This window comes from Python bivittatus, unplaced genomic scaffold (genome assembly GCF_059951505.1).
Source record: "Python bivittatus isolate LINGU-HERP-01145 unplaced genomic scaffold, Pbiv_v1 ctg000220_np1212, whole genome shotgun sequence".
Classification (NCBI taxonomy): domain Eukaryota; kingdom Metazoa; phylum Chordata; class Lepidosauria; order Squamata; family Pythonidae; genus Python; species Python bivittatus.
This window is the reverse complement of record NW_028277048.1, coordinates 11,241,221-11,268,135: the sequence shown is the minus strand read 5'-3', so window position 1 is coordinate 11,268,135 and position 26,915 is coordinate 11,241,221. Positions and strand designations below refer to the sequence as shown.

At 41.9% G+C, this 26,915-nt stretch overlaps 1 protein-coding gene and 2 pseudogenes across 1 annotated transcript in view; all 3 read right to left on the bottom strand.

Annotated features, from left to right (window-relative positions):
• Positions 1-313: 313 nt before the first annotated feature.
• Positions 314-26,915, bottom strand: part of LOC103053283 (lysozyme C, milk isozyme-like) — a 63,823-nt gene continuing 37,221 nt past the window's right edge. The window contains exons 3-6 of the mRNA XM_088137897.1: positions 5,882-6,043; positions 4,932-5,093; positions 1,129-1,207; positions 314-380 (exon numbers count right to left, since the gene is read on the bottom strand). Coding sequence (XP_087994023.1) covers positions 314-380; positions 1,129-1,207; positions 4,932-5,093; positions 5,882-6,017 — 444 coding nt within the window. The 5' untranslated portion in view covers positions 6,018-6,043. The remainder of the gene's footprint in view (positions 381-1,128; positions 1,208-4,931; positions 5,094-5,881; positions 6,044-26,915) is intronic.
• LOC148216269 (olfactory receptor 13H1-like) lies at positions 12,205-14,708 on the bottom strand (annotated as a pseudogene).
• On the bottom strand, positions 22,212-23,159 carry LOC148216268 (olfactory receptor 13H1-like; annotated as a pseudogene).

Sequence of the window (26,915 nt, the reverse complement as noted above, 5' to 3'; positions counted from 1 at the left end):
CAAAGCTGTTCAATTATGTGGGAATAATGAAGGATGAAATGAAATAAATAAAGCATGAAACAGAGAAGGACAACATGCACAAGAATCATTTTATTGAAATATTTCAAGCACTTTTTGAAGACGTTTCAAACCAAAACTCTTTCCTTCTTTTCTATCCAGAACTCTTTATAAAAGCATCATTTGTATGCAGAGAAACCCATTCTTCCCAACACATGACGTACAAGTATAGAATCGAGTTATTAAATGTTGATTATACAAGGAACAGTATCATTTTCATCACAGGAAGATGAAGAGAAATGCAGGATCATGAATCTCAGAGCTTGCAACCATGAGTCCATTTTGACAGATCTTTTCCTTTGCAGTTCTTTCTCCAGGCAACCCTAAAGGTAAGAATAAGAATATTGCATGTCTTCAGATGTTTCTTGTCGGTCTACTTCAAGAGATTCAGGAAGTTCTCAGGTGAGCTAGTGACAACGATAATTCATCTTTCCTGTTCGTTCATTGACTGATAAAGTTCCTGTGCTACTTTTCCAATGAATTCCAGGTTAAAATCAAAGGAAAAATAATTGTTTTAGCTAAAATAGCCCTGACTTTCTATTTCTCACAATGAAGCCTACATGCAACTGAAGCCCAATAGATACTTTGGACTCCCAAATAACCTTGCCAGAGTCCATGCTGGCCGGAGCTAAAGGGTAACTCTTTTAGTGCGAAGTATTTGGTGAGCACCAGAGGGAGCACAAAATCCTACTCAAAATCTTAGAATGCATCAGAAGGGCACACAGCAGAGTAACTTGTTGACCACATAAGGTCTGTATTGTTTGCTTTTAGATTCTCATTGCCAATTTAAGGGTTTCCCATCTAATGATCTGCTAGTGCAGCACCCCCCTCTCCCCCCCCCACCAATAAGCTGTGTGTCAATCTACTGGGTTTAAAAGACCATTAAAGCAGCCAGAATGCAAGTGTAGCAATAAAAAGACTACTTGCCATATTCAGAAAGTGCATTTTACCATCAACGCTAGAAGTTGTAAAATAGTCTGAAGAAAATTGATTAACTTGCATGACCACATAATAAGTTTACTTGCTACTGAATGTTACAAGTGGAAAGATGTTAATGGGAGATTGACTCACCAGGCACCCATCCCATTGGGATCCTGCACAATTCTCTTAGCACAAGCAATATCATCTGTGATGTCGTCATTGGTGAAAGCTGCCAAAAGAGGCAAATTAGAATATGTCCAACCCCAGATGTTTCAAATGTATTTCCAAAGAATTGAATAATATTATTGTTTCAGATTCTGACCCAATAGGAATTAGAGTCATAGGACTTCATTAGTTTTGTATGCAATACATTCACATCTTTGACAGCATAACCTACTTCTTGTATAGCTGGTGCACACCATGAAATGCCTTTTCTCTTGCTCTAACCATGGAGAGTGACAGGTCTGAAAAATGTAGAGCTCTAGGAATTGGTTTCCCATTTGGAGCTGAGTACGCTGGATATGCACGACTTCCCTACAGACCTATCGCAATCTTGGGAAGGAGAGAGAGGCAGAATTGTCTCACCTGAGTCCAAGAACCAGATTTCTCTGACAAAGGGCAGAAAGTACTGGATCAAGTAAGTAAGTATGTAAATAAGCATACTGTTGTAACCACAGGTCATAAAATAGGAATACAATAAAATACAATAAAACAACAGTAAAACAATACAATAGTAAAATTATAAAATAGAGTAATCGTATTTTATATATAGTACTGTTATATAAGTATTAGAAGTAAAAAGCTTACAACAGAATAAAGCAAAACTACAACTAGGAACTTAAATATTTCTTTCTAAGTTTAAATGACAGCAGAGCAAAAGCAGCAACTTAGTTGCTAACAGTTAGAAACATATCTACAAGAAGATCATTCAATTTTGCAAGGCCAGAGCCCTTGAATTTGGCCCTGATCTCATTTTAAATGGGGCACTGGAAAATATATGACAAACATCCTCCATTTGACCACCACTGCAAGGACAGGGGCGTTGTTCAATAGCAAGCTTACAAAATGTCCCTTCGAGATATGGGGAGGGCATGGTCTGTAGGCGAAGGGATGTTGGGGCCCTTCTCACTGAAGCACTGTTTATATTAACCAGGTACAGGGAGAGGCTTCTATGTTTTTTATAATGGTGATACCAAGATGAAAATTTAGAAGACTGTACCACAGTGGCGTCTTTAATAGCATGCCTTTCGAAAAGTCAATCTCTAATATTTTCCAAGATTTACGTTCTCTCTAAGGTGGTAGGGAATACATTTGTAGAATGGGTGACATTTTAGTCCATTAATTCCCAGCTGTGTTAATGGAGAAAACAGAGTTTGGCAAGATGGGATTCTTGAAGGCTTTCTCGTTTCTTATAGTGCCCCAACAATGCAAGATGTATTCTAACAGCCCTAGAAGGATACCCTACCTCATCCTTATGAACCCAAATCCTTCCTTATGAAGTTGTTTTGGACTACTTCCAATTAGGCAAAGACCTTCTTATGCCACCCCCACATCTCAGCCCCATACAGTATCTGGGCTATCACCTTGTCTTGGAATAGTTGAAGTGCAGGGGCTACCAATTGCCCTCTTTTAGAATAAAAGAAATTCAGAATAGCACCTACTGTATGCTGGGCAGTTGCCAAGGCAATAGATAGGTGTGCTTTCCATAAAAGGGACTTATAAAAGGTGATTTCCAGGTATTTAAAAGAGAGATGTTGCTCTATTTGTTGGGCATTAATTGTCCATCTGTATTTAATTTTTTTTTTTTTTAATCTGCGCTCAGTCGTTACCGATTCTGCAGTGACTGCTTGGACGAGTCCTTTTGCAGTTTTCAAGGCAAGGTGTTTCGGAAGTGGTTTGCCAGAGCCTCCTTCCTAAAGCAGAGCCCAACTGGCGAGCACAGGAGGCGGGGTTTCCATTGCTTTGCGCCCTTTTTGGGTGCGCACGGTTTTTCGCGCGTACTGGCAACTGCTCCCAACTCCTTTTTTGCAAGGTGCCGCCAGCATTTTTCCTCCCACCGGAGTGAGAGTACCCATTTATCTACTCACGTGAGTTTTCGAACTGTTGGGTTTACAGGAACTGGGGAGGAAACAGGAGCTCACCCTGCTAACGCGAAGGCTGGACTCGAACCGCTGAAGCGTCGACCATTTCTGGCCGGCAACTTTCAGCGTCATTAAGCCGCTGCGCCACCGCATCCCCCATATTTAATATTACTTTTGCCAAAAACTAGTACCTTTGTTTTATTATAATTTACCTTCAGTTTTCCCCTTTCACAATAAGCAGTTACTCTGGCCAGTAATCTTCTAAGGCCAGTCTCAGTACAGGAAATAAGAACCATGTCATCAACGTACATTCCCTTTGAAATTTTCTGTCCATTAAGTGAGGGGGAGAAAAAATGTTGTGACTTCCTGGCTACTGCAATATCATTAATATAGAATGTAAATGAGAAGGGAGCAGGTAAACAGCCCTGTTTAACTCTTTCTCCAATAAGATAGGGTCTGAGAAGGACCCTTGTGGGCCCATTCTTACTCTAGCTACCATGTCTGTATGTAGTCCAATAATTAGTTTAAGAAGGTGCTTACTGATATCTGTGCTAGCTAGTTTCTCCCATAGTCGAGACCTGTCAATGGAATCAAAAGCAGAGGTAAGGTCAGTAAAAGCGACACAGAGTTGTTTTGTATGCTCATTAGTATATTTCTGAATAAGGGCCTTCAAAGTAGCACAGTGACGAAGTGTGCTATGTCCTTTTTGAAACCCTGCCTGTTCTGGATGAAAGAGTTTTGTTTCTTCCTCCCAACCTTCTAATCTATTCAGAAGATGTCTGGCATAGAGCTTAGAAGAAATATCTAGCAGACTCATTGGGCGATAATTGGCAGGTTCCTGCCAGTTGCCCTTTTTAAAGATTGGGTATATTATACTTTGTTTCCAGTGGGGAGGTACAACACATGTTTTATCTATTTCTGAGAAGAGTCAAGTCCGGATGGGGACCCACCAGGAATCACTCGTCTTATATACCTCTGGAGGAATCATATCTTCTCCAGGAGCTTTTCCAAGAGCCAAGGTTGAAATAAGCTGCTTGCATTCAGATTTTGAGACAGCTGGCACTCTATGCTTAGTTCAGTAGAGACTGTTGTTGGCTCAGTATATGGGCAGTTATAAATGAAGGAAAAATATCAGATCCAACTTTGTGCTGAAATACATGCATGGGGCATAGTGCTGTGTGTGTAAGTATCATTCGTCACCAATTCCCAAAATTTGGGAATGCGGGAGCAATCTATGACACTGGCTCCAAATGAGCTTCAAAAACTATAATGCCCCTTAGAACTGACAAAACTGAAGCCATGGAGACTATGCAGCCTGTACTTAAAGGCCAGATTCAATAAGGAAACTCCTTGCTTGCTTAGTAATTTGTCCTTGGAAGACCAGAGCAAAGAGTTGGGACAAGTTGGGAAATTCTGACAGACAGTGCTAGTGAATTGATGTCCATCAAGTCATGAAGAGTTGGATGCAAGTGAGCAATCACAGAGAGCAATAAAGGAGAAGGACTAGAACCTCCTTTCAGAAGTATCATCTGACTTATTTGGGGCATTTCACTTTTTTCTTTTCTTTTCTAATGAAATAGATGTCAGCCCTTGGAAGTAGGACAGGTCAGGAAACAGACACTCCAAGGATTACCAGAATGCTACTTCACTGTCGTAGAACATAATAATAACAGAAGAACTTGGAAAGCTTGTCAAAGCTTCTCTCTCCCACCTTTTATACCAAACAGGATCAAGGTGGGCTTACAGTATTTTCAGTCTCTTTCTGATGCCTCCTTCTTTCCCAGGATTGAGTTGTCATGACTTTCTCATCAATTTTATCTTAGCAGTTCTCCCAACAACTCTTGATTCCTTTATCTACACTACGTGGCTTACCGCTGCAAAGCTTCTTGCAGCCATTAGCTGTACGGCCCTGTTTATTGTTGCACCACCAGCGGCTGTTTATCTGGAAAATCCCGTAGTCACGACTGCCATCCGGGTTTGGCCGCCCCACAGCTTTGGTGTTGTACCTGCTCTCATGATAAGCCATACAGACCCCTGGAAGAAAGCAAACAAGGAAAGGACTGGAAAAGGCCTCTGCTGTAAATGAAAGTGCTACCCTGAGTTTTTTAATACCAACATTTGGAACAGAACATTTAACCATCTTCTCATTCTCTCCCCAACCAAGGACGGACCAAGAAGTCCCATACAGTTTGGAAATTTCAGGAGAATTTGGAATAAGTCTGATTCTTGTCTCAAAGATATTCCTGGGGTTCTTAGTGGCAGATGACGCCACCTCTCCTTTCTTCTCCTTCTGTAATCCTGGCGTTCCAGGGAGGAGGTACTTTTCCATGGTGGGTCTTTTGCACTGCTGCACATGTGGAAAATCTTCTGGGATGGTCCCTTCAACCCTGTTCCAAACTGACACGATTTGGGGGAATTCGAAGGAACTTTCCTCTCAGAAGATGCTTATCCTGGCAGGGATAACCCCCTTTTCTTAAAAAAACCCAAATAAACTATTAGCTAAGCCAGTGGTTGTAAAAAGACAATAAAGAGGCAAAAGAGGCCTAATTGTACTGCAGTTCTCCTCTTGCCCCAAACAGGCAACAAAGTGGATATTGATCACCCTCATTAAAATAAGAGTGCTAGTGCAAGGGGAATCATGAGGTCTCCTCAGTCCTTTGGGATGGGAAGAAAGCACATCTTCTCATTCTAAGAAAACTGAAAAGAGCTTTTTATTCATTGGCCAGGTGGGCTGAACTCTTCCTTGAAAAGAAGGGCCCCATTTTGCATCCCCCTTGCAAACCTGGACATTGCTCAGGTGGAGAGAAAGAGAGTGAACTCACAGTTGCCCAATTTGTAGCCATGAAATCCATCCAGTCCATGCCGTTTCAGAAATGAAGCCAGTCCACATCTGGTAAATTCTATGGCCTCGCTGGCTGCAAGGAAGAGGAAGAGGAGGGTGAGCACTAATGCCTTCATCGCTGCAGCTCCTTGGAGGATGATGGCTTCTCTGCGATGGCTGGTGGATTTTATAGTCACAGCTTGTGAAACTGGCTCCTCTGGTGAGATGGTAAACAAAGTATGTAGCAATAATTCCCCAACTTGAGGTAATTATGGATTGAGCAAGGAGGAAGTACTGATGGGAGTTGGGAGAACAAAAGTACCATGTTAGGCCAGTCATAGTTTTCCTATGAATAATATTGATTGATTGAATATGTGCCATCAAGTCTTTGTTAACTCTTAGCAACCACATAGATTTTATTCATGACGATCTGTCCCTAACCTGGTCTTTCAAGTTTTCCAATGCTGCACTTATTGCTGTTGGAACTGAGTCTATCCACCTGGCTGCTGGTCATAGTCTTCCTCTCTTTCCTTCCACCTTTCCCAGCATTAGAGCCTTCTCCAGAGACCTTCCCATCTTGTACCTGAAGTAGGATAATCTGTTCCTTCGTACTTTGAGGGAGACCACTGGGTTGGTTTGTTTGAGGATCCATGTGCCTGTTTCCTTGGCTTTCTGGTTTCAAACTGGAACAGCTAAGCCTAACCTGAAATGAGCTGAAGATGGGGGATGTGAGCAAGGGCCTTCTAATAGCAAAGGAAAAGCAAGAATTCATCCTGAGACGCTGGAGAGCTATTGCCAAAGGAGACAATACTAGCCTGGACTTTGCAGCGAAAGAACAGAGAAAGAGTATGCTGTAAGACGGTTTTTTTTAAAAGGTGGTTCCACAAAGCGCCTGTGTAGGAATTGCACAGCACAGCAGCAAGGAAGGTCAGAGAAGCATAAAGCACAGATAACAAGACCTGGAAGACCAGACGTTTCTGTGGTGAAAACAGTTCCTGGACTAGGAGGAATTGGGAAACGTGGCTTCTTGACAGTGGAGCATGCAGGCATCTTGCAAACAGAGAGGAATGTTTTGTTCCCTTCGCCCAGCAGCTCGGAAGCATGTCAGTCTTGCTGATGGAAAGAAATCACCAGTACAAGGGGAAGGGCAAGTATTTGTGCCCAGTTTAAACAGGACAATTGAAGGGGTGTTGTTTGTACCATCTCTTGAATATAATTTGTCAAGTGTAGCTTGTTTAGCACAAGAGGGAAAACAACTCTGTGTTGTTTTCATAAAATAGATGTACTATTAGAAAGAATGGGGCCGTATGTGCACAAGGAATATTGAAGGATAGCACATATTCTGTTACCCTATGATAAATATCAGGTTAACGTACAGACCACTGTATGCAACAAGCCAACACATGATAATTGCATACATTTGTTGCATAGAAGATCAGGGCATGCAAGTTTTAAAGTCATAGCAAAAATGCGTGAAATAAGCAAAGGGATAAAATTACAGCAGTGCTATAAGTATTTAGACCGCGCTGTGTGTTGGATGTCTAAGTCTAAGACATACCCAGTACAAAAATACAGCACAAGAATTACAAACAGGAGAAACAGCACCTAAATTAATTGAAAAGATAGAAGAATATGGAAAAGTAGCAGGATTAAAAATAAAGATAAAGATATTAACAAAGAATATGCTAGCAAGGCAAAAGAAAGAATTGGAAGAAGTCTTGGAAATACAGGTCACAAACAGGGTTAAATACCTAGGGATATATATTACACCAAGATGTAGTACATTGAAGGAGGTACTTATAAGTGTAGTACATTGAAGGAGGTACTTTAAGTTTAATTATGTTAAACTTAAACGACAGATTGCAATAGATCTGACAAAATGGGAGAATCTACAATTATCAATGATTGGGAGAATATCCACTATTAAGATGAATATATTGCCTAGGATGTTATATCTATTCCAGACAATTCCAATTCGTTTAGGGAAAGAGTTTTTTGATGATTTAAATAAAATTGTATTGAAATACATCTGGCAGGGTAAAAAGGCAAGAATAAAGTTTAAATTACTACAAGATGCAAGAGTAAGAGGTGGGTTTGCCTTGCCTAACTGGGAATTATACTACCAGGCGACAAATCTGATGTGGGTAAAGGATGGATAATTTTAAGAAATAATAGACTATTGACCTTAGAGGGACATGACCTGTTGTTGGGCTGGCATGCTTTCTTATGGTATAAGGGAACGAAAACACAGGGCTACTTTAGAAGGCACTATATTCGAGAGGCATTGTTTTTAAACTGGGAGAAGACAAGAAGACAATATTATTTAAAAGTTCCACGATGGATATCCACTATTAAAGCCTTTTCTTATTCAATAACATATAAAAAGGAACAAACAGTTAGATATACTGAGATATTGAATGAAAAGGGTGAACTTAAAACTATGCAAGCGTTGGAAGAACAAGGTATAAAAATGAACTGGTTCTCATATTTGCAAATACAATCTAGATTCGATAAAGATTTTAAAGCAGAAGGTATTTATGATGAGCTGACTGTTTTAGACAAAATTTTGATGGGTACTGATGAAAAGGTGATTAAAAAACTTTATGGACATTTACTAGAATTTAAGATGGAGGAAGAACAGGTTAAAGATACAATGATCGCATGGGGGAAAAATTTTGGATACGGAATTGATTTAGAGAAGTGGCAGAAATTATGGTCTCAAAACTATAAAATGACAATGTCAACTGCATATAAAGAAAACTTGTATAAGATGTTTTACAGGTGGCATTTACCTCCAGCAAGGATTGCGAGAATGTACAAGAACAAGTCTGATAAATGTTGGAAGTGTCATCAGAAGCCCGGTACATACTACCATATGTGGTGGACATGCCCAGAAGCTAAAAGATATTGGATTAAAATCCACACATGGTTGGAAAAAATGATAAAACAACATATAGACTTTAAACCAGAGACATTCCTATTAGGAATTATACCTGAAACATATAGTAAAGAACTGAAATATTTGATTGTAAATGTTCTGACAGCGGCTAGAATTGTATTTGCTAAAAATTGGAAAAATGAAAAAGTACCTATGCAGGAGGAAGTCATTAAGAAAATTATGGAATGTGCAGAGATGAGTAAATTAACATTTGAAATTAGAGAGCAAGAAGATAAACAATTCTATATAATATGGGATTTGTTTTATCAATGGTTGGATGAAAAGATATAGTAATGTAATAGATCAGCAAATTATATAATAGAAACTTGACAAACTGATATAAATTATTATATATATATATATATATATAATCAATGGATAAAAATGATATAAATCCTATTATGAAAGCTGGTGTTATAGACTAGTAACAAATGAATAATAATTGATAATTGATAAATATATAAATATGTGTTGGATAGATGACATGAGATTCTATATAAATGATGAGTGAAGATTATGAAAGGATGGCACAAATGATTGGTAACTGGCTGACACACGGTTTAAAATGGAAGATGGTTTTTTTTTATGCCTTTTATGTTATTGTTTGTTTGTGTTTGTTGTAAAAAATAAAAATTAAAAAAAAAAAAGAATTACAAACAGGAGATTTGAACTTGTGCATGCTGATCTTATAGGGCCTCTGCAACAAACCCTAGGAGGGGCGAAGTCTGTGCTTGTAATAGTTGATGACTACACTAGATTCGGCTTCTGTCATTTACTGAAAGCCAAGAGCGAAACGTTTAAAACATTTGCTAACTGGGTAGCTTATGTAGAAAGAAGATTTGACTGTAACGTAGGGCAATTACAGTCAGATGGGGGGGTGAATTTGTGCAGGTTACTTCCAAAGCTGGTTAAAGAAAAGGGGTATTAAACACTGTAAATCATCCCCATATTCACCACATGAGAACGGTGTAGCTGAAAGGAGAAATGGAGTTCTGCAAACTATGAAAGATTCCTTGTTGCAGGATTCTGGGATGCCAAATTGTTACTGGGGTGAAGCAAACTGCAAATTATCTCCTGAACAGGCTGTGGAGTACAGTAATAGGTACCACACCCTACAATCTGATGTATAACAAACCACCTTAAATGTGTTATCGCATTTAAGAACATTTGGTTGTTTTGCCTGGGTGCATATTCCCAGAAATCAAAGAAAGAAGGGACAGCCCAAGACAATGAAACTTAGAGTCTTAGCCAGGGTCTAAGGCATATAGGTTTGTTACGTTGTTGTGCCTCAGACGTGCACAGCTCTTTGCTCCTATATTTAACTGTGTCCCCATGGGTGTGTATAAATGGGAGACATGAACTCATTCTTATTAAATTGATTTCTCATTAAGTGAGAAAGAATGTAAACAATTTACAGGAGAAAGACTGCATGTCAGAAGTTTTGTTTTTCTCTATCCCTCTTGCCAACACAATGACATCAGCAGCAGCATGAGAACATGACAAGGATGCTGAAAGCAGCAGCAGGCTTTGGGACAGGTCTCTACCAGCTACATGGGGGCTGAGGGCTGCTCGTTGCCCATATGGACTCCTCACTGCCTTTCAAACATTCAGTTGCTTCCTAAAAAGCATGCTTCCAAGAAATTGCTAATTTTACTGATTGATTGATTGATTGATTGATTGATTGATTGATTGATTATGTGCCATCAAGCTCCTTTTGACTCCTAAGGACCACATAGGTAGATTTTCTCCATGACGCTCTATCCTTACCCTGGCCTTTCAGGTCTTCCAATGGTGCACTCATCGCCACGGCAACCGAGTCCATCCACCTTGTCCTCTTTGTCTTTTCCCTTCCACCTTTCCCCGTATTAGAGCCTTCTCCAGAGGGCTAGGTCTTCAGATAATGTGTTCAGAGTAGGACAATCTGAGCCTGGTCATTTGTGTCTCGAGTGAAAACTCTGAGTTGATTTGTTTGAGGATCTCTTGTTTGTTTTCTTGGCTAATATTATTAGTAATATTAAAACTATGAGTCACCTTACCGGGAATCATAGTAGTTGCACTCACCTCCTTACAAGAAAAAAATTGTTTTCATGTTGCATCCTGTGCAGTTTTTAATGTTTAAATCTTTGCCCATCCCATACAGCTTTTGTTATTTCACATCTTGTTAACATCTGCCATGCACACTGATGCCATGGGGTCTTTCTCTCTCTCTTTTCTTTCCTTTCCTGAGAAGTATTCTGCTTTCCTTAAAGGTTGTTCACATAATTTTTTTATAATAGGTCATCCACAAGAGACTCAGGGGGAAAAAAAAAATCATAATCCAAATCCCAGCGATCTTGGTCACGATCAAAGTAAACCACCTTTTGAGTGTTTGGGAGGCAAATTGAGTATGTGTGAGGAGACGGTGAGAAGTATGCAGATGGGTGGGTTAGAGTGCGGTGACCCCCTCCAGCTTCGTAGGGGGCCCTCTTGTTTTAAGGGTGCTCTGACTATTTCCATGTGCTTTCCAACTCATACTTTCTCTTTTGACCAATGGTCCAGTAGTTACCAGGAACCTATTTTCTCCCCCTTTCCACAAGAGGGCTGTAACCCAGAGGAGTGCAAAAGGACCCTCACACCCCTACAGGAGAAGTAATAACTGCCCTCTTTTTCCATGGAAGTTGCATGTGAGATTTCCTTTGACTTTCTAATAACGTCTGCAAATGCAATGCGATGTGCAAATATTGTTAGAAGATGCTATCAAATAATGCATATAATACATATTAGGAAGAGGCACCCCACAGGATCCTCCTGCAGGGAGGTAAATGAGTCCTGATGGATTAACTCCCTTTGGGAAATAATTTTGGATTCAAGTTAGGAAGATTCTGTCTTGGTTTAGAGACCACAACAAGTAACATTGCGAAGGAATGACCTGATCTAATCAAATAAATGTATCATCTAATTATACCTTTATTTCTCCTCCTAGCTTTAACATTGTTGCCTCCCTGAAAGTTACAGGTCAGCATCTGGTGCCCTTAAGGGCTAGTATTGTGGTTATAAAAATCCAGGAAGTATCTTGGAGGTAATTTGATATAGGGAGACCATATCAAAATAATACCACCAGTTAATGCCACCTAAAACCTGTAAAACAACTTTAATGGGTACATGTGTGTAAAGAAGCATCAACAAAACCTCTTGACAAAATGAGTCTGAGCTATTCCTTGACATCTATGAGAATTTCCAGGTCAAGATTGTTTATTCCCTGACTGAGCTCATACTCTGCATCTATTGTAAGAATTAACATAATGTTAATATAACTAATAATAATAACAACAACAATAAAAATGTTAACATACCTTTTGCAGAAGCTACAATGGACCTACATGGCACATGGTGAGTACATCTGTACATTACATTGACATTTTTCTTTGAAACAGCTTCCAAAAAGCCCCCTTGACATCCTTGTTCCTCAGGCTGTAGATCAGAGGATTGAGCATGGGGGTCAGAACTCCATATGTTAAGGAGATGACCTTGTCCTGTTCAGAAACGGATTTCCCTTCTGGTCTCAAGTACATGATCATGATTGTTCCATAAAAGACACTGACCACAGCAAGGTGAGAACTACAGGTAGAGAAGGCTTTTCTGCGCCCAAGAGTAGAGCTTATACGCAGTATAGCCAGGCCTATGCGACCATATGTCACAACTATGAAGCCAAAGGGAGGGATTAGCAGAAAGAGGCTGGAAACATGCATAAAGAGCTCACTGATGACTGTGTTGGAGCAAGCCAGTTTGAGTAAAGATTGCAGCTCACATGTAAAATGGTTGATGACGCAATGGCCACAGAAGTCAGTGGGTTGCAAGAGCACATTGATCAGGGTCATCATCAAGGCAAGGGCCGCTGATGTGGCTACCAGATAAATGCATAATCTCCAACTCATGATCTACATGTAGTATAAAGGCTGGCATATAGCTGCCAAGCGATCATATGCCATGATAGCCAAGACAACGCACTCTGTTACGAGAAATACACCAAGGTACATTTGGGTCAAACATCTGGAGAAAGAAATTGTGGGCCTGTAGATGAAGCAGTTGACCAAAAACTCAGGAAGTAGATTGTTGGTAAGAATAAAGTCTAAGGCGGAAAAGACAAATGAAGAAATACATGGGGGTATGAAGCTGTGGGTCCGCAATGCTCAACACGATGAGTCCATTCCCAAGAAAGCTAATGAGATACACCACCAAGAGGAAGCAAAAGAGAATAATCCAAGCTCTGGGATATTCTGAGAATCCAATTAAGATGAACTCGATCACCAGTGATTCATTGGAAGTTCGTATCATGTTCTCTCCCATTCCCTCCTGCAGGAAAGAAAGAATAGTATGATTACTGATTACTTTAGTGAGAGATGCAACGTTTTCACCTTAAATGTTTATATTGCCAAAGTTACACAGAAAAAGGAAAATCACATCTGTATGAGGACTGCTTTGCACATTATGCTAAGAGAGAATTTGTTTTACCCATGACTTATTGAATTCCCCGATTGAAGCTGGAGAAGTCTCTTTCCAAAAATAATGAAAGCAGCAAGCTGGAGGGTGTAGGTCCATTCCCACCCCCACTAGGTCAGGAGAACCCCTCATCTGCCAGTTACTAAAATGGAACCAAAACGTCCTGAGTTAATTCATGAGAAACAATGCAGTAACATTCAGTTAATGCACAATGCAAAGTGGGACCGATCCTGGTCTCCAGGACACCATCCTTTCCTCTTTGGGTCTGAAAGAGCAAAGAAAAGGGGTGGCACGCAGAATAAATCATAAGCAAGTCCAATTTGTTGCAGGGCACAGTGTTATTACTGAACTTGAGGCCCCTCTCTTAAGGCATCAGCCTTAGCCTTCATTTACTGTGCTTTGTCATGTTACAAACAGTGCATTGATTTTTTTATTTTCTTATAATACTACTTTGAGAAAATTGTTAGTTAAACGATGATCATCATTTCACTTCATGCTACCGGTTAATTCTTTGGGAGGGTAGAACAGATTGCAGGAAATTATGTTTCCACAGTATTCAGAATAGAAAACAGGGCAATGCTTTTACTGGAAAAGCCACACATACTAGGCAGTCTGTTCTTGAACTGTCCAGAACATTTGTGCAATACTAGATTTCCAAAAGGTAGGTTATAAAGCACATTCTTGGTCTCCTTCCTGGGTTGTCCTTTCCCTCATCTCCAAGATGGAGATGGAGAGTGGAGGTTTATTCAGGACTAAATGTCATGAAAAGAAAACCATCCTTGGAACAGAAGATAAAGAGAGAAGTGATTCTAGCAAGGAGTCCAGCTTTTTCAGAAAGACAGGCATTGGAAGACGCAGGAGACAATACAGTTCATTACAGCTGCAGTTCCATTCTCATTCCATTTTTTGCCTTCCCTTTAATTAAAATTTGCATCTCAACATCCTTTTTCTATCCCTTTTCTTTTCTTTTCTTTTCTTTTCTTTTCTTTTCTTTTCTTTCCTTTTTTTAATTAGCCTCCAAGTAGTCTCCTTAGTTCAGATGGATAATTTAAAACTCATTCCCCCTATTTCTGTCTCAGGTTCTTTATTCTCATTTAGTGGCAGAAAAGAAGCAAATTCCCATAATTTCAAATGATACAGTCCTCCTGTGCTGGTAGATATGCACACACACACACAGAGCATATATGATAGAGTTTGCCATCTACAAGTTGAGCTCACTTCACAGCAACTGCATATGATTGTCACCAGGCACAGCTGCATCTAAAAACATGGCTTCAAAATCTTGTCTCTAGATCCAGGTCTCAGTCAACTATCGTTTTTTATAGATACAAACAGAGAATTGCCTACCCACTTGAATTACCCTCTATGTATCTCTTTTTATCTGTAACGTTTTGCGTACCCAGTACTCTTCAAGTGATGAATTGTCGGCAGATTTTAAAAAAAAAATGTATTCCAAATTAATTGTGAAGACCAAAAGCAAAGTGGGGAAAGATGGTGCTAGGACATATTTGCCCTCAAAGAAACTGGAAATTTGATGAAATTCAGTCCTAGCATCCTAAAAACCTCATCCACTCTTTCGGGAATCTCCGTATCATGTACTTTTGCTAGGGTCGGTGTTTCTCACTGCGGCTATTGTCACCTCTGAGTAACAGCTTGAGAAGAAAAACCATCAGTCAAAGGGAAAAAAGCAGGAGAAGGATAGTATGTTAGATCTGTTCTTTGCACTGGCATAGAAAATAGCACTGCAGGTTCCTTGAGGTTTTTTCATTCTCTTCTGTTCCCCAGTGGTTGATCAATTGCATTACCACTGAAGGAAGGCCACGGTAAAATTCTGGGGAGAGGCCTGTAAGTGAATTTCAAGAGAATTTCCTACCCATGAACAGTTGAAACTCCAAAAGATAAATTATATCATTATTTAACTTGAAGGGTGCCATCTTTTTCCAGAAAGGCAGCTGTACAGCAGAACCAGCTAAGTGTTTCAGCTGCTCAGAGACTAACAACATTGATAGCATAAAATGGCTGTGGAAGCCAATATTCTGATGTCCTTCACAACTAAAAGAGAATCCAAGGGTAGGGGAATAGTTTAGGGAAACTGGGAGTCACAAATTTGCTGACATAGAACCCTTCATTTCAGACCCTCTCCCCTATGCACATCAATGTACCCTACGTTGCCTGTATGCAGAGTCTGGAGGTGGGACAAGACAGAAAACATCATTTCCAGAAGAGAACACTTAAAGAGAGCTTCCAGTGAGAATTATGGTGAACTAGACATCCCCGAACGAGCAGGGATGACAATGCAGTGGAGATTGGTGGCCAGATCAGCAGAGATTGGCCAGCGCAAGTCTTTCTGGACAAAGGAGAAATTGTGAGATCCCCCATTTGCAATGTGGACAGCTGCTCCTCATGAGTAGACTATAGGAACTGAGGGGTTTGCCATCAGGTCATTAGTTGAGCAGCTGGGAGTCAAACGATCTCCATCTAAGCTCACACTCTATTATATGAACACAAAGTTCAGCCACCTCATTTCTTATTCACTTTTGGATGTAAGTAATTTATAGTTACAGAGAGATTTTCTAAGGGGCAGGATAAGATTCCACTTGGTGAGCTATAAATCTTTTGAGTGGGGGGGATTACAAAGGAATAAAGAAAGAAAAGGGTTTTAGGGACTTAAATAGTCTTGGCAAAAAGCTTAACAAGGAGCTGATCTAAGAAAGTTTAAAATGGATAATGGAGACAGTTATTTTGAAAGATTATTTTTTGGTGAAAGTGCTTTTGAATAAATTGGAATTAAGTTAGAGAAATGAACCAGACCTTCATGGGAATGTTTTCTGTTTACCATTAAAGAGTGCAGAAAATTGGCAGATTTTGCAAAAGAAAAGGTAAAGGTAATATGACCCAGACTGTGATGCTGACTATAGCTATGGAGATGTGGCTATGGAGATGTGGATTGTGATGTTGATTGGAAGTATGAAGTGTCATTAGAGACAAAAGCATTAAAGTCAAGGAAGACAAACCAACACACACACACACACACAAACACGCATAAAAGGTGGGGGGAAGTTTGTCTTTTCTTGTTTGAGACACTTTCCTTTTTGGATTACAAAATTATAATGATGACAAGAAAAGTGGCAAAAATAGAGGGGAGGAGAAGATCGTTAGACCAACCTGCAGAGAAAGGAATTACACTGGATTTGCTTCAGAAAATGTTTCAGGAATCGGGTAATAAATTGGCAGAATCACTTGATTCTAAACCAAGTCACTTGATGTCAGACTGACAGCTTTTGAAAAAGGAATGGATGCAAGACTTGTAAAGCTGAAATAGGAGATGAAAGAAGAAGGTAAGGAGATGGAAAGCTCTGTAAAACAAGCGTCTGGATGAAAATCAAATTAATGACAAAGTGGAAATTTTAAAGAATAAGACAAAAGTTATAGATAGAACGTTGGAAAGCGAATAGATAATCTAGCTCTGTTGGAATTGAGAGTGATGGAATTTTGTTTTGGATTTAGAGCAATCCCATAGGACTCTGATGAAGATATTAGAGAAAAGATTATTAAATCCCTGGCAAACTTTTTGGATTGGAAAGAAGAGGACTGAGGCAGAAACTGATAAAGTATAGAATATACTTCAGATTTGCAAGAACAATATATGGAAGTTACAGCTCAGCATCTGGTGCACTTAAGGGCTAGTATTGTAGTTATAAAAATCCAGGAAGTATCTTGGAGGTAGTTTGATATAGGGAGACTATTGTGAGACTAGGCTGAAGCTGCCATAACCTAAAGATGAAGCAGGCACATAAGCAGAGAGGACAAAAGCCAGGAATCTTATCTATGAGATCCCTTCAGGGAGGTAGATAAGAAGGAAGCAAGTCGTTAAGGAAAAAACAAAGGACCTGAACCAGAAAGAGGAAGTTGGGCCTGAGCACATGGAAGCCCTCACCCCAATCCCATCAACTTGCTCTTTTGGGGATAAAAGGGGTCCCAAAGCCCGCCCACTCTGAGTCATCTGGGTCGTCTGAGTCGTCTTGGTCATCTGAGTCATCCAGACTTGGCGGCTTCCATCCCTCTAGCTAGTGCCTGGCAGCCTAGTTGGGAAGGATGTGGGTAAGTGTGGATGAGCGCGCGTGTGTGTGATGAGAAAGAGCAAATGTACCTTGCAACCAGTAAAGTTTTGCTGTTACTTTGAATTCACTGGGTCTCCATGTATTACAAAGAACCTCTTGTGCCTCAGTGTTCGGTTGGAAGTGATTTGTGTGTATCCCCACTTATTTCCCCGCTGTTGACCAGGGCTGTGTGTCTGTCTGCTCCAGCCGCACCTCTCTGGAAAACCCAGGTAGAAAGCAAGGGGGGCTGACAAGATCCGCGTGCCTCAACAGGCTGTGAGTGTGTGAGTTAGTGACCATAAGCCGAACCTGGGAGCAGCATGTGTAACATTCTTATTGGTGTCAGAAATGGGATACACGGTTTGGACCCTTTGAATTTATTATTTGAGTGATTAGTTATGCCTTTGTGGAAATTTGGAGATGCTCAACAAAAGGGTGCTTTGTCACTGCCTGCCTCCCAGGCGACAGCTCCACTGGAGAATCCTGAGGAGGGGGAAATGGGTTTGGTATATTGTGAAGTGATGTAGAAACTTGTTAAGAAGTTGGGATTGCCTCTTGGTGACTTGTGGGAGGAAATGAAGTCAGTGTATTCAGGGAGGGATGTTAGGATAGAATTTGGAAAGCTGTACAAATTAAGAGGAGGGAAGAAACAGAAAGATTTACCTGGAGTGTTGGTAGTAATATTGGGAGTTGGGTTGTCCCAGATGGATCAGCTCCTCACACAATTGCGGTCAGAAAACTGCTCTTTAAAAGGAGACTTGGAACAACTCAAAAATACCCACCATGTTTTGCAGGCTGATTACCAGCTGCAAAAGAGCCAAATGGTGGAACTAAGAGAGACCTTGGCTCAACTGAAGGATAGTATAGAAAGGGAAGAGGAATGGCAACAAAAGCATGCTGCGCAAGAACTAAAAATTGAAGCTTTAAAGGACCTTGTACAGACCTCTGCTAAGAATAAGGGCACAGCATGTGGAGAATGTAGTAAGGTAGAGGAACTACGCAGACAAATAAGGCAGCAATCTTACCAAATTGCCTGCTTAACAGGTTCAGACCTAGATGAAACCCCAGACTTTCCCTTTGATGGGAAGGAGCCTTTTGAGGAATTAAGCCACAACCTCCCTGAGGCTTCAATAGCAGTAGTGGAAACCCGAGCACAAACAAGGTGCAGAAATCCCCAAAACCAGCAATGGGAAGAGTGGGAACAAGTAGTCACTCATACCCCTTTATCGGGAGGAGAGCTGAAACAGATTGTTATAGATCTGGGGGCCTTGAGCCCTGACCCCCTCAAATGGACCTGGAGGCTGCATCAACTCAGCCTCCAGTACAATTTCTCTGACCAAGAGATTGAGCGGGTCATATTAACATACCCTGAGGTTCGCACGAAGTGGCACACATACCGGCGACATCCTAATCCCCCCAATCCCGGTGACCGCCTTAGTGTCTTACAGGGGCTCCAAAACATGGTGCAGGACTTAATGACTGGTACCCAATTACGGCTTAAAGCCATTGGGGATCGGCAGGGGAAAGAGGACCCTTTAGAATTTTGCCATCGCTATTTATGGTATCAATTCATAGCCAGAACAGAGCCACCTAATAACAGGGATGAAGGGCGGACAATGGGTGACATCATGCAGTGCCCTTGGAGCAATCAGTCTTTAAAAGGAGTGCTGGGTGGGCTGCAGTGCCCTGAGCGAGCTTGGATCGGGCAAGTGGATGCAGCTTACCCATTAGACTTAGCCACGTTGGAAACAGATCTGTGAGAAGCAAGGAAAGCTGTTGGAAATGTTGGAGAGGAAAGTAAAGTAAAGACTGTGGGGGAGGTGCGAATAATAAAAGATAGGTGGGAAAGAAGTGGGGGAGACAGCAGGAATAGGAATTTGTGGAGTAATAGGGACAGAGAGTAGGGAATGGAGAGGAGCGTGTGCAAGTGTGGCGAAAGCTGAAAGACTTAGGAGAAAACATGGAGAGATGGGATGGGGCTCCTACTAGAAGCTTGAAGGAGAGGGTGGAACAGTTACAGAGAAATCAGGGAGGAAAGCATGGAGCAGAAGGGGAAAATGAAGGGAAAGTGAAGGAGTAAGAGCAGCCTTTTTTGCTGCTCCAGCAGGAACTGAAACAATTAACAGAAGCTTTAAGAAAAGTTTCAGTCCTAGCTGGAAGGGGAAGATATGTGAATTGGAATCCCGAATGGCTTAAAAACCTAGCAGAACTAAGAACAGACATGGCTAAAGCCTTGGAACAAGCTGATGCTGCTTCCAGAGAATCCAAAATTACATTAAACCAGGGGATCAAGTTATGGTGAAAAAAAGAAAAACCAGGAGGAGCCCTGGGACCACGATGGAAGGGACCACATATAGTCCTTGATGTAATTTCACCCCATCTAGTGTACCTGGACACAAACAGATGGTGGCACCGCTCCCAAGTAAAGCCTGTGTAACCTGTGTAAATAGGCTAGGTTACTTTTGTCTTCCACTCCCTCTTTTGTCCTCCCCCCCCCTTCTTTGTTTTCCTTTTTTTTTTTTTTTTGTCCCCCCATTCTTTTGATTTTATCCACAGGATCCGAGCATGAAGATCTACATCCAAATTCTCCTGCTGGGACAATGCCTAGAAGCTCTGCAGCACAGTTCTAACAACAATTTTTTTGTAGAACTGGCACAAACTGCTATGAACAGCTCAGCTTTTTGCGTAGAGCGACTTTTGACAGTAAAAGGGGTCACATCCACCTGTTTCTTTGGAATACCCTCCAGCCTAGAGACATTAAGAGATGTTACTGCTTTAAAGAATTTCACTAATGACTTGTGGGAGGGAGTGTTCTTTCACTTTGGATCTTCTCCAGAACCTGAACCATGGACGAACCAGAGGAGAATGACCCTGAATCTTTTAGATGTAACCAATGCAACTCAATGTGTATATTTCACTAACCTTGGGAATCATAAACACCCACTGCCCTCCAATTCTCCTGTTTTTACTTGTGAAAAGGTCTACAATATCTCCTATGCCTCCACCCCTTTATTTTTACCTAAAGGTTTCTTTTTGTTATGTGGGCATGAGGCCTATACTCATGTCCCAGCCTACAGTTCAGGGGGGCCTTGTGCCATTGGGTGCTTGATCTCTCTATATGCCCTGCCTCCCATGCAAGTAAACCCATCAGCCCGACTTAAAAGGGAACTATCATCTGATTGTGAGAGTGATGTGACACTCTTATCCAAAACAGAAGTCATGGCTCTGGCCCTCTCCTTAGTGGGGGTCCCTGCATTAAGCAAAAGAACCTATATGGACCTAAGAAAAGTGGCCTGTATCCTAGCTAAAAGTGTCAACCTCACATCCTCCCTTATTGCAGCTCTAACTGAAGAAGTGACTGATATCAGGGCTGCAGTCCTCCAAAACCATGTAGCTATTGACTATCTACTATTAAGGGCAGGACAGGGGTGCGAATCCTTTCAAGGTCTTTGTTGTTTTAACCAAACCAACAATGAGAACTACATTGAGGCAAAACTAGCCAAGCTTAAAATTCTAGCCTCTCACATCTCCCAAGATCCAGAGGGATGGAACTGGTCATGGCTCACATCTTGGTTACCAGACTTTGGATCCTGGGGAAGGAAAATTGTTCAAATCTTGCTGTTTGTATTATTTGCCTTTATATTAATTTCCTTAATCTTTCAATGTGTTAAATCTGTTTTCCAGAAATGTTGTATCTTCATGTCAACTGGACAGCAAACCTATTGGCAAGAATACCTAAAAAACCTGTAATGCTCTGAGTGGGTGATGAGTGAGCCCCATTTTGTGGCATCTCCTGTTTAACTCAATGCCAAGGGGAGGAATATGTGAGACTAGGCTGAAGCTGCCATAACCTAAAGATGAAGCAGGCACGTAAGCAGAGAGGACAAAAGCCAGGAATCTTATCTATGAGATCCCTTCAGGGAGGTAGATAAGAAGGAAGCAAGTCGTTAAGGAAAAAACAAAGGACCTGAACCAGAAAGAGGAAGTTGGGCCTGAGCACATGGAAGCCCTCACCCCAATCCCATCAACTTGCTCTTTTGGGGATAAAAGGGGTCCCAAAGCCCGCCCACTCTGAGTCATCTGGGTCGTCTGAGTCGTCTTGGTCATCTGAGTCATCCAGACCTGGCGGCTTCCATCCCTCTAGCTAGTGCCTGGCAGCCTAGTTGGGAAGGATGTGGGTAAGTGTGGATAAGCACACGTGTGTGTGATGAGAAAGAGCAAATGTACCTTGCAACCAGTAAAGTTTTGCTGTTACTTTAAATTCACTGGGTCTCCGTGTATTACAAAGAACCTCTTGTGCCTCAGTGTTCGGTTGGAAGTGATTTGTGTGTATCCCCAATTATTTCCCCGCTGTTGACCAGGGCTGTGTGTCTGTCTGCTCCAGCCACACCTCTCTGGAAAACCCAGGTAGAAAGCAAGGGGGGCTGACAAGATCCGCGTGCCTCAACAGGCTGTGAGTGTGTGTGTGAGTGAGTGACCATAAGCCGAACCTGGGAGCAGCGTGTGTAACACTATATCAAAATAATACCACTAGTTAATGCCACCTAAAACGTGTAAAACAACTTTAATGAGTGCATCTGTGTAATGGAAGCATCAAAATAACCTCTTGACAAAATTAGTCTGAGCTCTTCCTTGACGTCTATAAGAATTTGGAGGTCAAGATTGTTTATTCCCTGATTGAGCTCATAATCTGCATCTACCGTAAGAATCAACATGTTAATATATAATACAAATAATAATAATAACAACAATAATGTTAACATTTACAGTAGCTACAATGGACCTACATGATATATGGTGAGCACATCTGTGTATTACATTAACATTTTTCTTTGGAACAACTTCCAAAAAGCCCCCTTGACATCCTTGTTTCTCAGGCTGTAGATCAGAGGATTGAGCATAGGGGTCAGAGCCCCATATGTTCAGGAGATGACCTTGTCCTTTTCAGAAACGGATTTCCCTTCCGGTCTCAAGTACATGATCATGATTGTTCCATAAAAGACACTGACCACAGCAAGGTGAGAACTACAGGTGGAGAAGGCTTTTCTGCGCCCATGAGTAGAGCTAATATGCAGTATAGCCAGGCCTATGCGACCATATGTCACAACTATGAAGCCAAAGGGAGGGATTAGCAGAAGGAGGCTGACAACATGCATAAAGAGCTCACTGATGACTGTGTTGGAGCAAGCCAGTTTGAGTACAGATTTCAGCTCACATGCAAAATGGTTGATGACGCGATGGCCACAGAAGTCAGTGGGTTGCAAGAGCACGTTGATCAGGGTCGTCATCAAGGCAAAGGCCACTAATGTGGCTACCAGATAAATGCATAATCTCCAACTCATGATCTGCGTGTAGTATAAAGGCTGGCATATAGCTGCCAAGCGATCATATGCCATGATAGCCAAGACAAGGCACTCTGCTATAATCAGAAATATACCAAGGTACATTTGGGTCAAACATCTGGAGAAAGAAATTGTGGGCCTGTAGATGAAGCAGTTGACCAAGATCTCAGGAAGTGCATTGTTGGTAAGAATAAAGTCTATGGTGGAAAGGACACAAATGAAGAAATACATGGGGGTATGAAGCTGTGGGTCCACAACGCTCATCAGGATGATGAGTCCATTCCCAAGAAAGCTAATGAGATACACCACCAAGAGGAAGCAAAAGAGAATAATCCGAGCTCTGGGATATTCTGAGAATCCAATTAAGATGAACTCGATCACCAGTGATTCATTGGAAGTTCCTATCATTTTCTCTCCCATTCCCTCCTGCAGGAAAGAATGAATAGTATGATTACCGACTACATTAGGGAGAGATGCAATGCTTTCAATGTAAATGTTTATATTGCTAAAGTTACACCAAAAAAGGAAAATCACATCTGTATGAAGACTGCTTTGCACATCATGCTAGGACAGAATTTGTTTACCCATGACTTGTTGAATATATTGGCAGGATTCCCACATGGGTGGATCTGCACGCTACATTGAGGAATAAATGTGTTTGCAAACTGCAGTGATTGCATAAATGCTAAGCCAAAACTGAATAAGTTACCTTCTGACTTAGCTAGGTGTCCAAATTGAATCCCGGATTGAAGATGGAAACATCCCTTTCCAAAAATAATGAAAGCAGGAAGCTGGAGGCCGTAGGTCCGTTCCCGCCTGTACTTGGTCAGGAGAAACCTTCGTCTGCCAGTTACTGAAATGGAACCAAAACGTCCTGAGTTAACTCATGAGAAGAAATGCAGTAACACTCAGATAATAGGTCGTAGTCTTCCTCTCTTTCCTTCCACCTTTCCCAGCATTAGAGCCTTCTCCAGAAACCTTCCCATCTTGTACTTGAAGTAGGATAATCTGAGTCTGTTCATTTGTGCCTTGAGGGAGACCACTGGGTTGGTTGGTTTGAGGATCCATGTGCTTATTTCCTTGGCTTTCCACTTTCAAACTGGAATAGCTAAGCCTGACCTGAAATGAGCTGATGGGGGGGGGGCATGAGCAAGGGCCTTCTAATAGCAAAGGAAAAGCAAGAATTCATCCTGAGACGCTGGAGAGCTATTGCCAAAGGAGACAATACTGGCCTAGATGAATGAAGAGTCTAACACTGTCCTAAGTGGTCTTGTAGGAATCCTTTCTTTACATATCCCTGGGGATAAAACAGAAGGCCAGGGAAATTGTAATATCCTTAAATTGCTCCCATTTCTCACTGTAAGATGTTGGCAGACAAAAAAAAACATGGATGAATGTTGACATGCAAGTTCATGCATGCTTCCTCTAATGGAAACATTTTGCAAGTCTTTCTACTCATCTTCCCCTGCTGATTTCCCCCTGAGGGGGGGGGGGGAGGTTGTCTTTGCAGCCTCGCTAGAAAGAGACCATTAGCTCAAAGCAGGAGGGACACGTAAACAGGATACCTTGAGGGTATTCAGGGAAGGATCTACAGTTAAACTCGTTCAACCTGCCTTGTGTACCTTGAGGGTCTCCAGGAAAAGGCCTACAGCTAAACCGGTTCAAACTGCTGTTCAAACTGCTTTGTCCCTGTAAACTATAAAAACTCAGCTTGCATTTCCGGTGGTGTGGCAAAACCCTGGCATAGTTGCTGCCTATGCGTTGGGCTATTGACCACCCAGCTTCCTTTACTCGGCTGAATAAAAAGCTGTTTCTTTTTCAGAGCCTCCTCCTGAATTCTTGGCATTGGATTTCTCTGGGATTCAGGGTTGCAGACCTTACATTTTCTGGTGCCCAACATGGGGCACGAAGGCGCTGTTTCCTTTGCTGTGGCTCACTCCGGGCTCCCCACAAGCGAGCCCCATTGTGGCTCGGCGACCTTCAGCGCCGCTTCCAGAAGAAACCGACGCGGACCGGCGATGAGGTCAAAGAGCACTCCTGGATACAGTGGTACCTCGGGTTACGAACTTAATCCGTTCCGTGACTCTGGTCGCAACTCGAGTTGGTCACAACCCAAGGCAAATTTCCCCATAAGGTTCAATGTAAATACAGTTAATCCGTTCTGAAACATATGCATTTTATAGCACAGTATGAAGAGGGAGAATGGGGTGGGGAGGCAGTTATTGTTGGAGGGAGAGTCCCCCTCCAAAAGGACATCGGGGAGATCTCCTTCAGGGGTTTCCTCTCTTCTTTGCCTCTTAGCTGCAGGCTCAGTTCTGGGGAAAAACCTGTCTAAACTCAGTTGTTTTTTCCTGCGCTGCATAACCTTCCGGAAATGAAATTCCCATGCTGACAAGCACACCAAAAACCTTCCAAAACGCCACGAAACACACCACAAGCCTCACCGAACGTCTCCTTGCTACTGCGATCTCGCCCACAGGAAGCCGCGACTGCGTGGCAGCAGGGAAAATGACCGCGGATCCGGTTCGTAACCTGAGGCGAGTTCGCAACCCGAGGTAAATTTTTGTGGCTGGAGCTGGTCGTAACCCAAAAAGTTCGTTAACAGAGGCGTTCGTAACCCGAGGTACCACTGTATTTTTTTCCAGTGACCTCGCACTGATCTGCGCCTGGCAGACCCTGCTGTAAGCCGGACCCGAACATCCATTTCGGAGGCTCTCTTCTAATACCAGGGACTAATCAAGTCGGGAAAAACGTAAGTAGGAAAATCGGGGTTCCAGAAAAGGCAGTTTGGGGCGTGCCGTGTGCGAGTTTGTGTGTGTGTGAGACGCGGAAAGTTCTCATTAAGAATTTGTCCGCAAAGCGAGTGAGACGACCGAAGCAAAAGAGAATGAGTGGTAGGAGGCACGGGAAACCGGTAGGTTCTTCCAAGAAAAGGAGAGGGTGCCGGCCAGACCCCAAACCGAAGGAGAGGTCCGAGAAATCTCCTAGGAAGACAGACCTGTGGATTCCGGTGTCCTGCCCCCCCCCGAACGATCCCTTAAACGGCCAGCGTTGGCTGGTGGGAGGCGAGGGTTAATCCCACTACCTTTAAATTCTCTGAGGCCAGAGATTGCTGGGAGGTGGCACAGGGAGGGACAGAGGGGCCATTGAGACTGGAAATCCAGGGTCAATAAGGAAAAGGTACCACAAGGAAAGGTTTAAGGAAAAGGTACCACAAGGAAAGGTTTAAGGAAAAGGTACCACAAGGAAAGATATAAAAAGGAAAAAAAGGGGGGGAACCGAAAAAGTAGTTTGCCCCTGGCAAATGAAAAACCAGATGGGAAGGCAGCTGATCTAAAAAAAAAAAAGGGGGGGGGGAAGAAAAAAAAAAAAAGCAACTACACCAGAAAAGCTACCAAGAATTGGCCCACCAAGAAATGAAGGAGTGCATGTTCTTCTGTTTTCTTTTTTTTTTTTCCTGGTGCAGGAAAAACATTTGGCCAGAAGTAAAGGTAGGAGTAAAAGTCTGAAGGCTCAAATGCTACTGTAATGGCTAACATCTTTGCAACATGCTCCAGTATTTTGTAGTCAGAGAAGGGGGAGGGAGGTACATTTTTTTTTGCCCTATTGCTTAATTGCTGTGCTGCACCTGAGAGTACTTTGCATTTCAACTTTTACCAGCAATCTCATTCTCTGCTTTGCAACAAGAATCCAGCATTGGCCCTAACAGGGGTCTTCCTGTGTTTTACTTTTAAACAAAATGGGTTATGAGGAGAGGTTTACTAGGTTTCATCTTTGTCCCTCAATATGGATATTATGAACAAAAGGAAAACAATGTTTAGGACAATATTTGGTAGAGCTTCCACGAACTGGTATGGTCTATCTGAAAAAAAATATTTTTTTTTAACAACTTTTGGCTCTGGAAGCAATCAAGGCACTCTATAAATTCCTTGTCAGTGTAGATTCCTTCTTTCCATCTTTCCAAGTTCTCCTAGGAAATTGTTAAGAATGAAGAGGTGTTACAGTCCTCAGCAGTTGAAGTATATAATGATGTCTTCATTTAAGTAGAAATGTGATAAACAGTCCAAGTTTTGTCTCAGGGTTGCTTGCATTCACCCATACCCTTTCACAGTATGAAGGCCTACTATCTGAGTATGCATTTCTACAATTATGCTAACCTCTCATGATTTGTCTTCC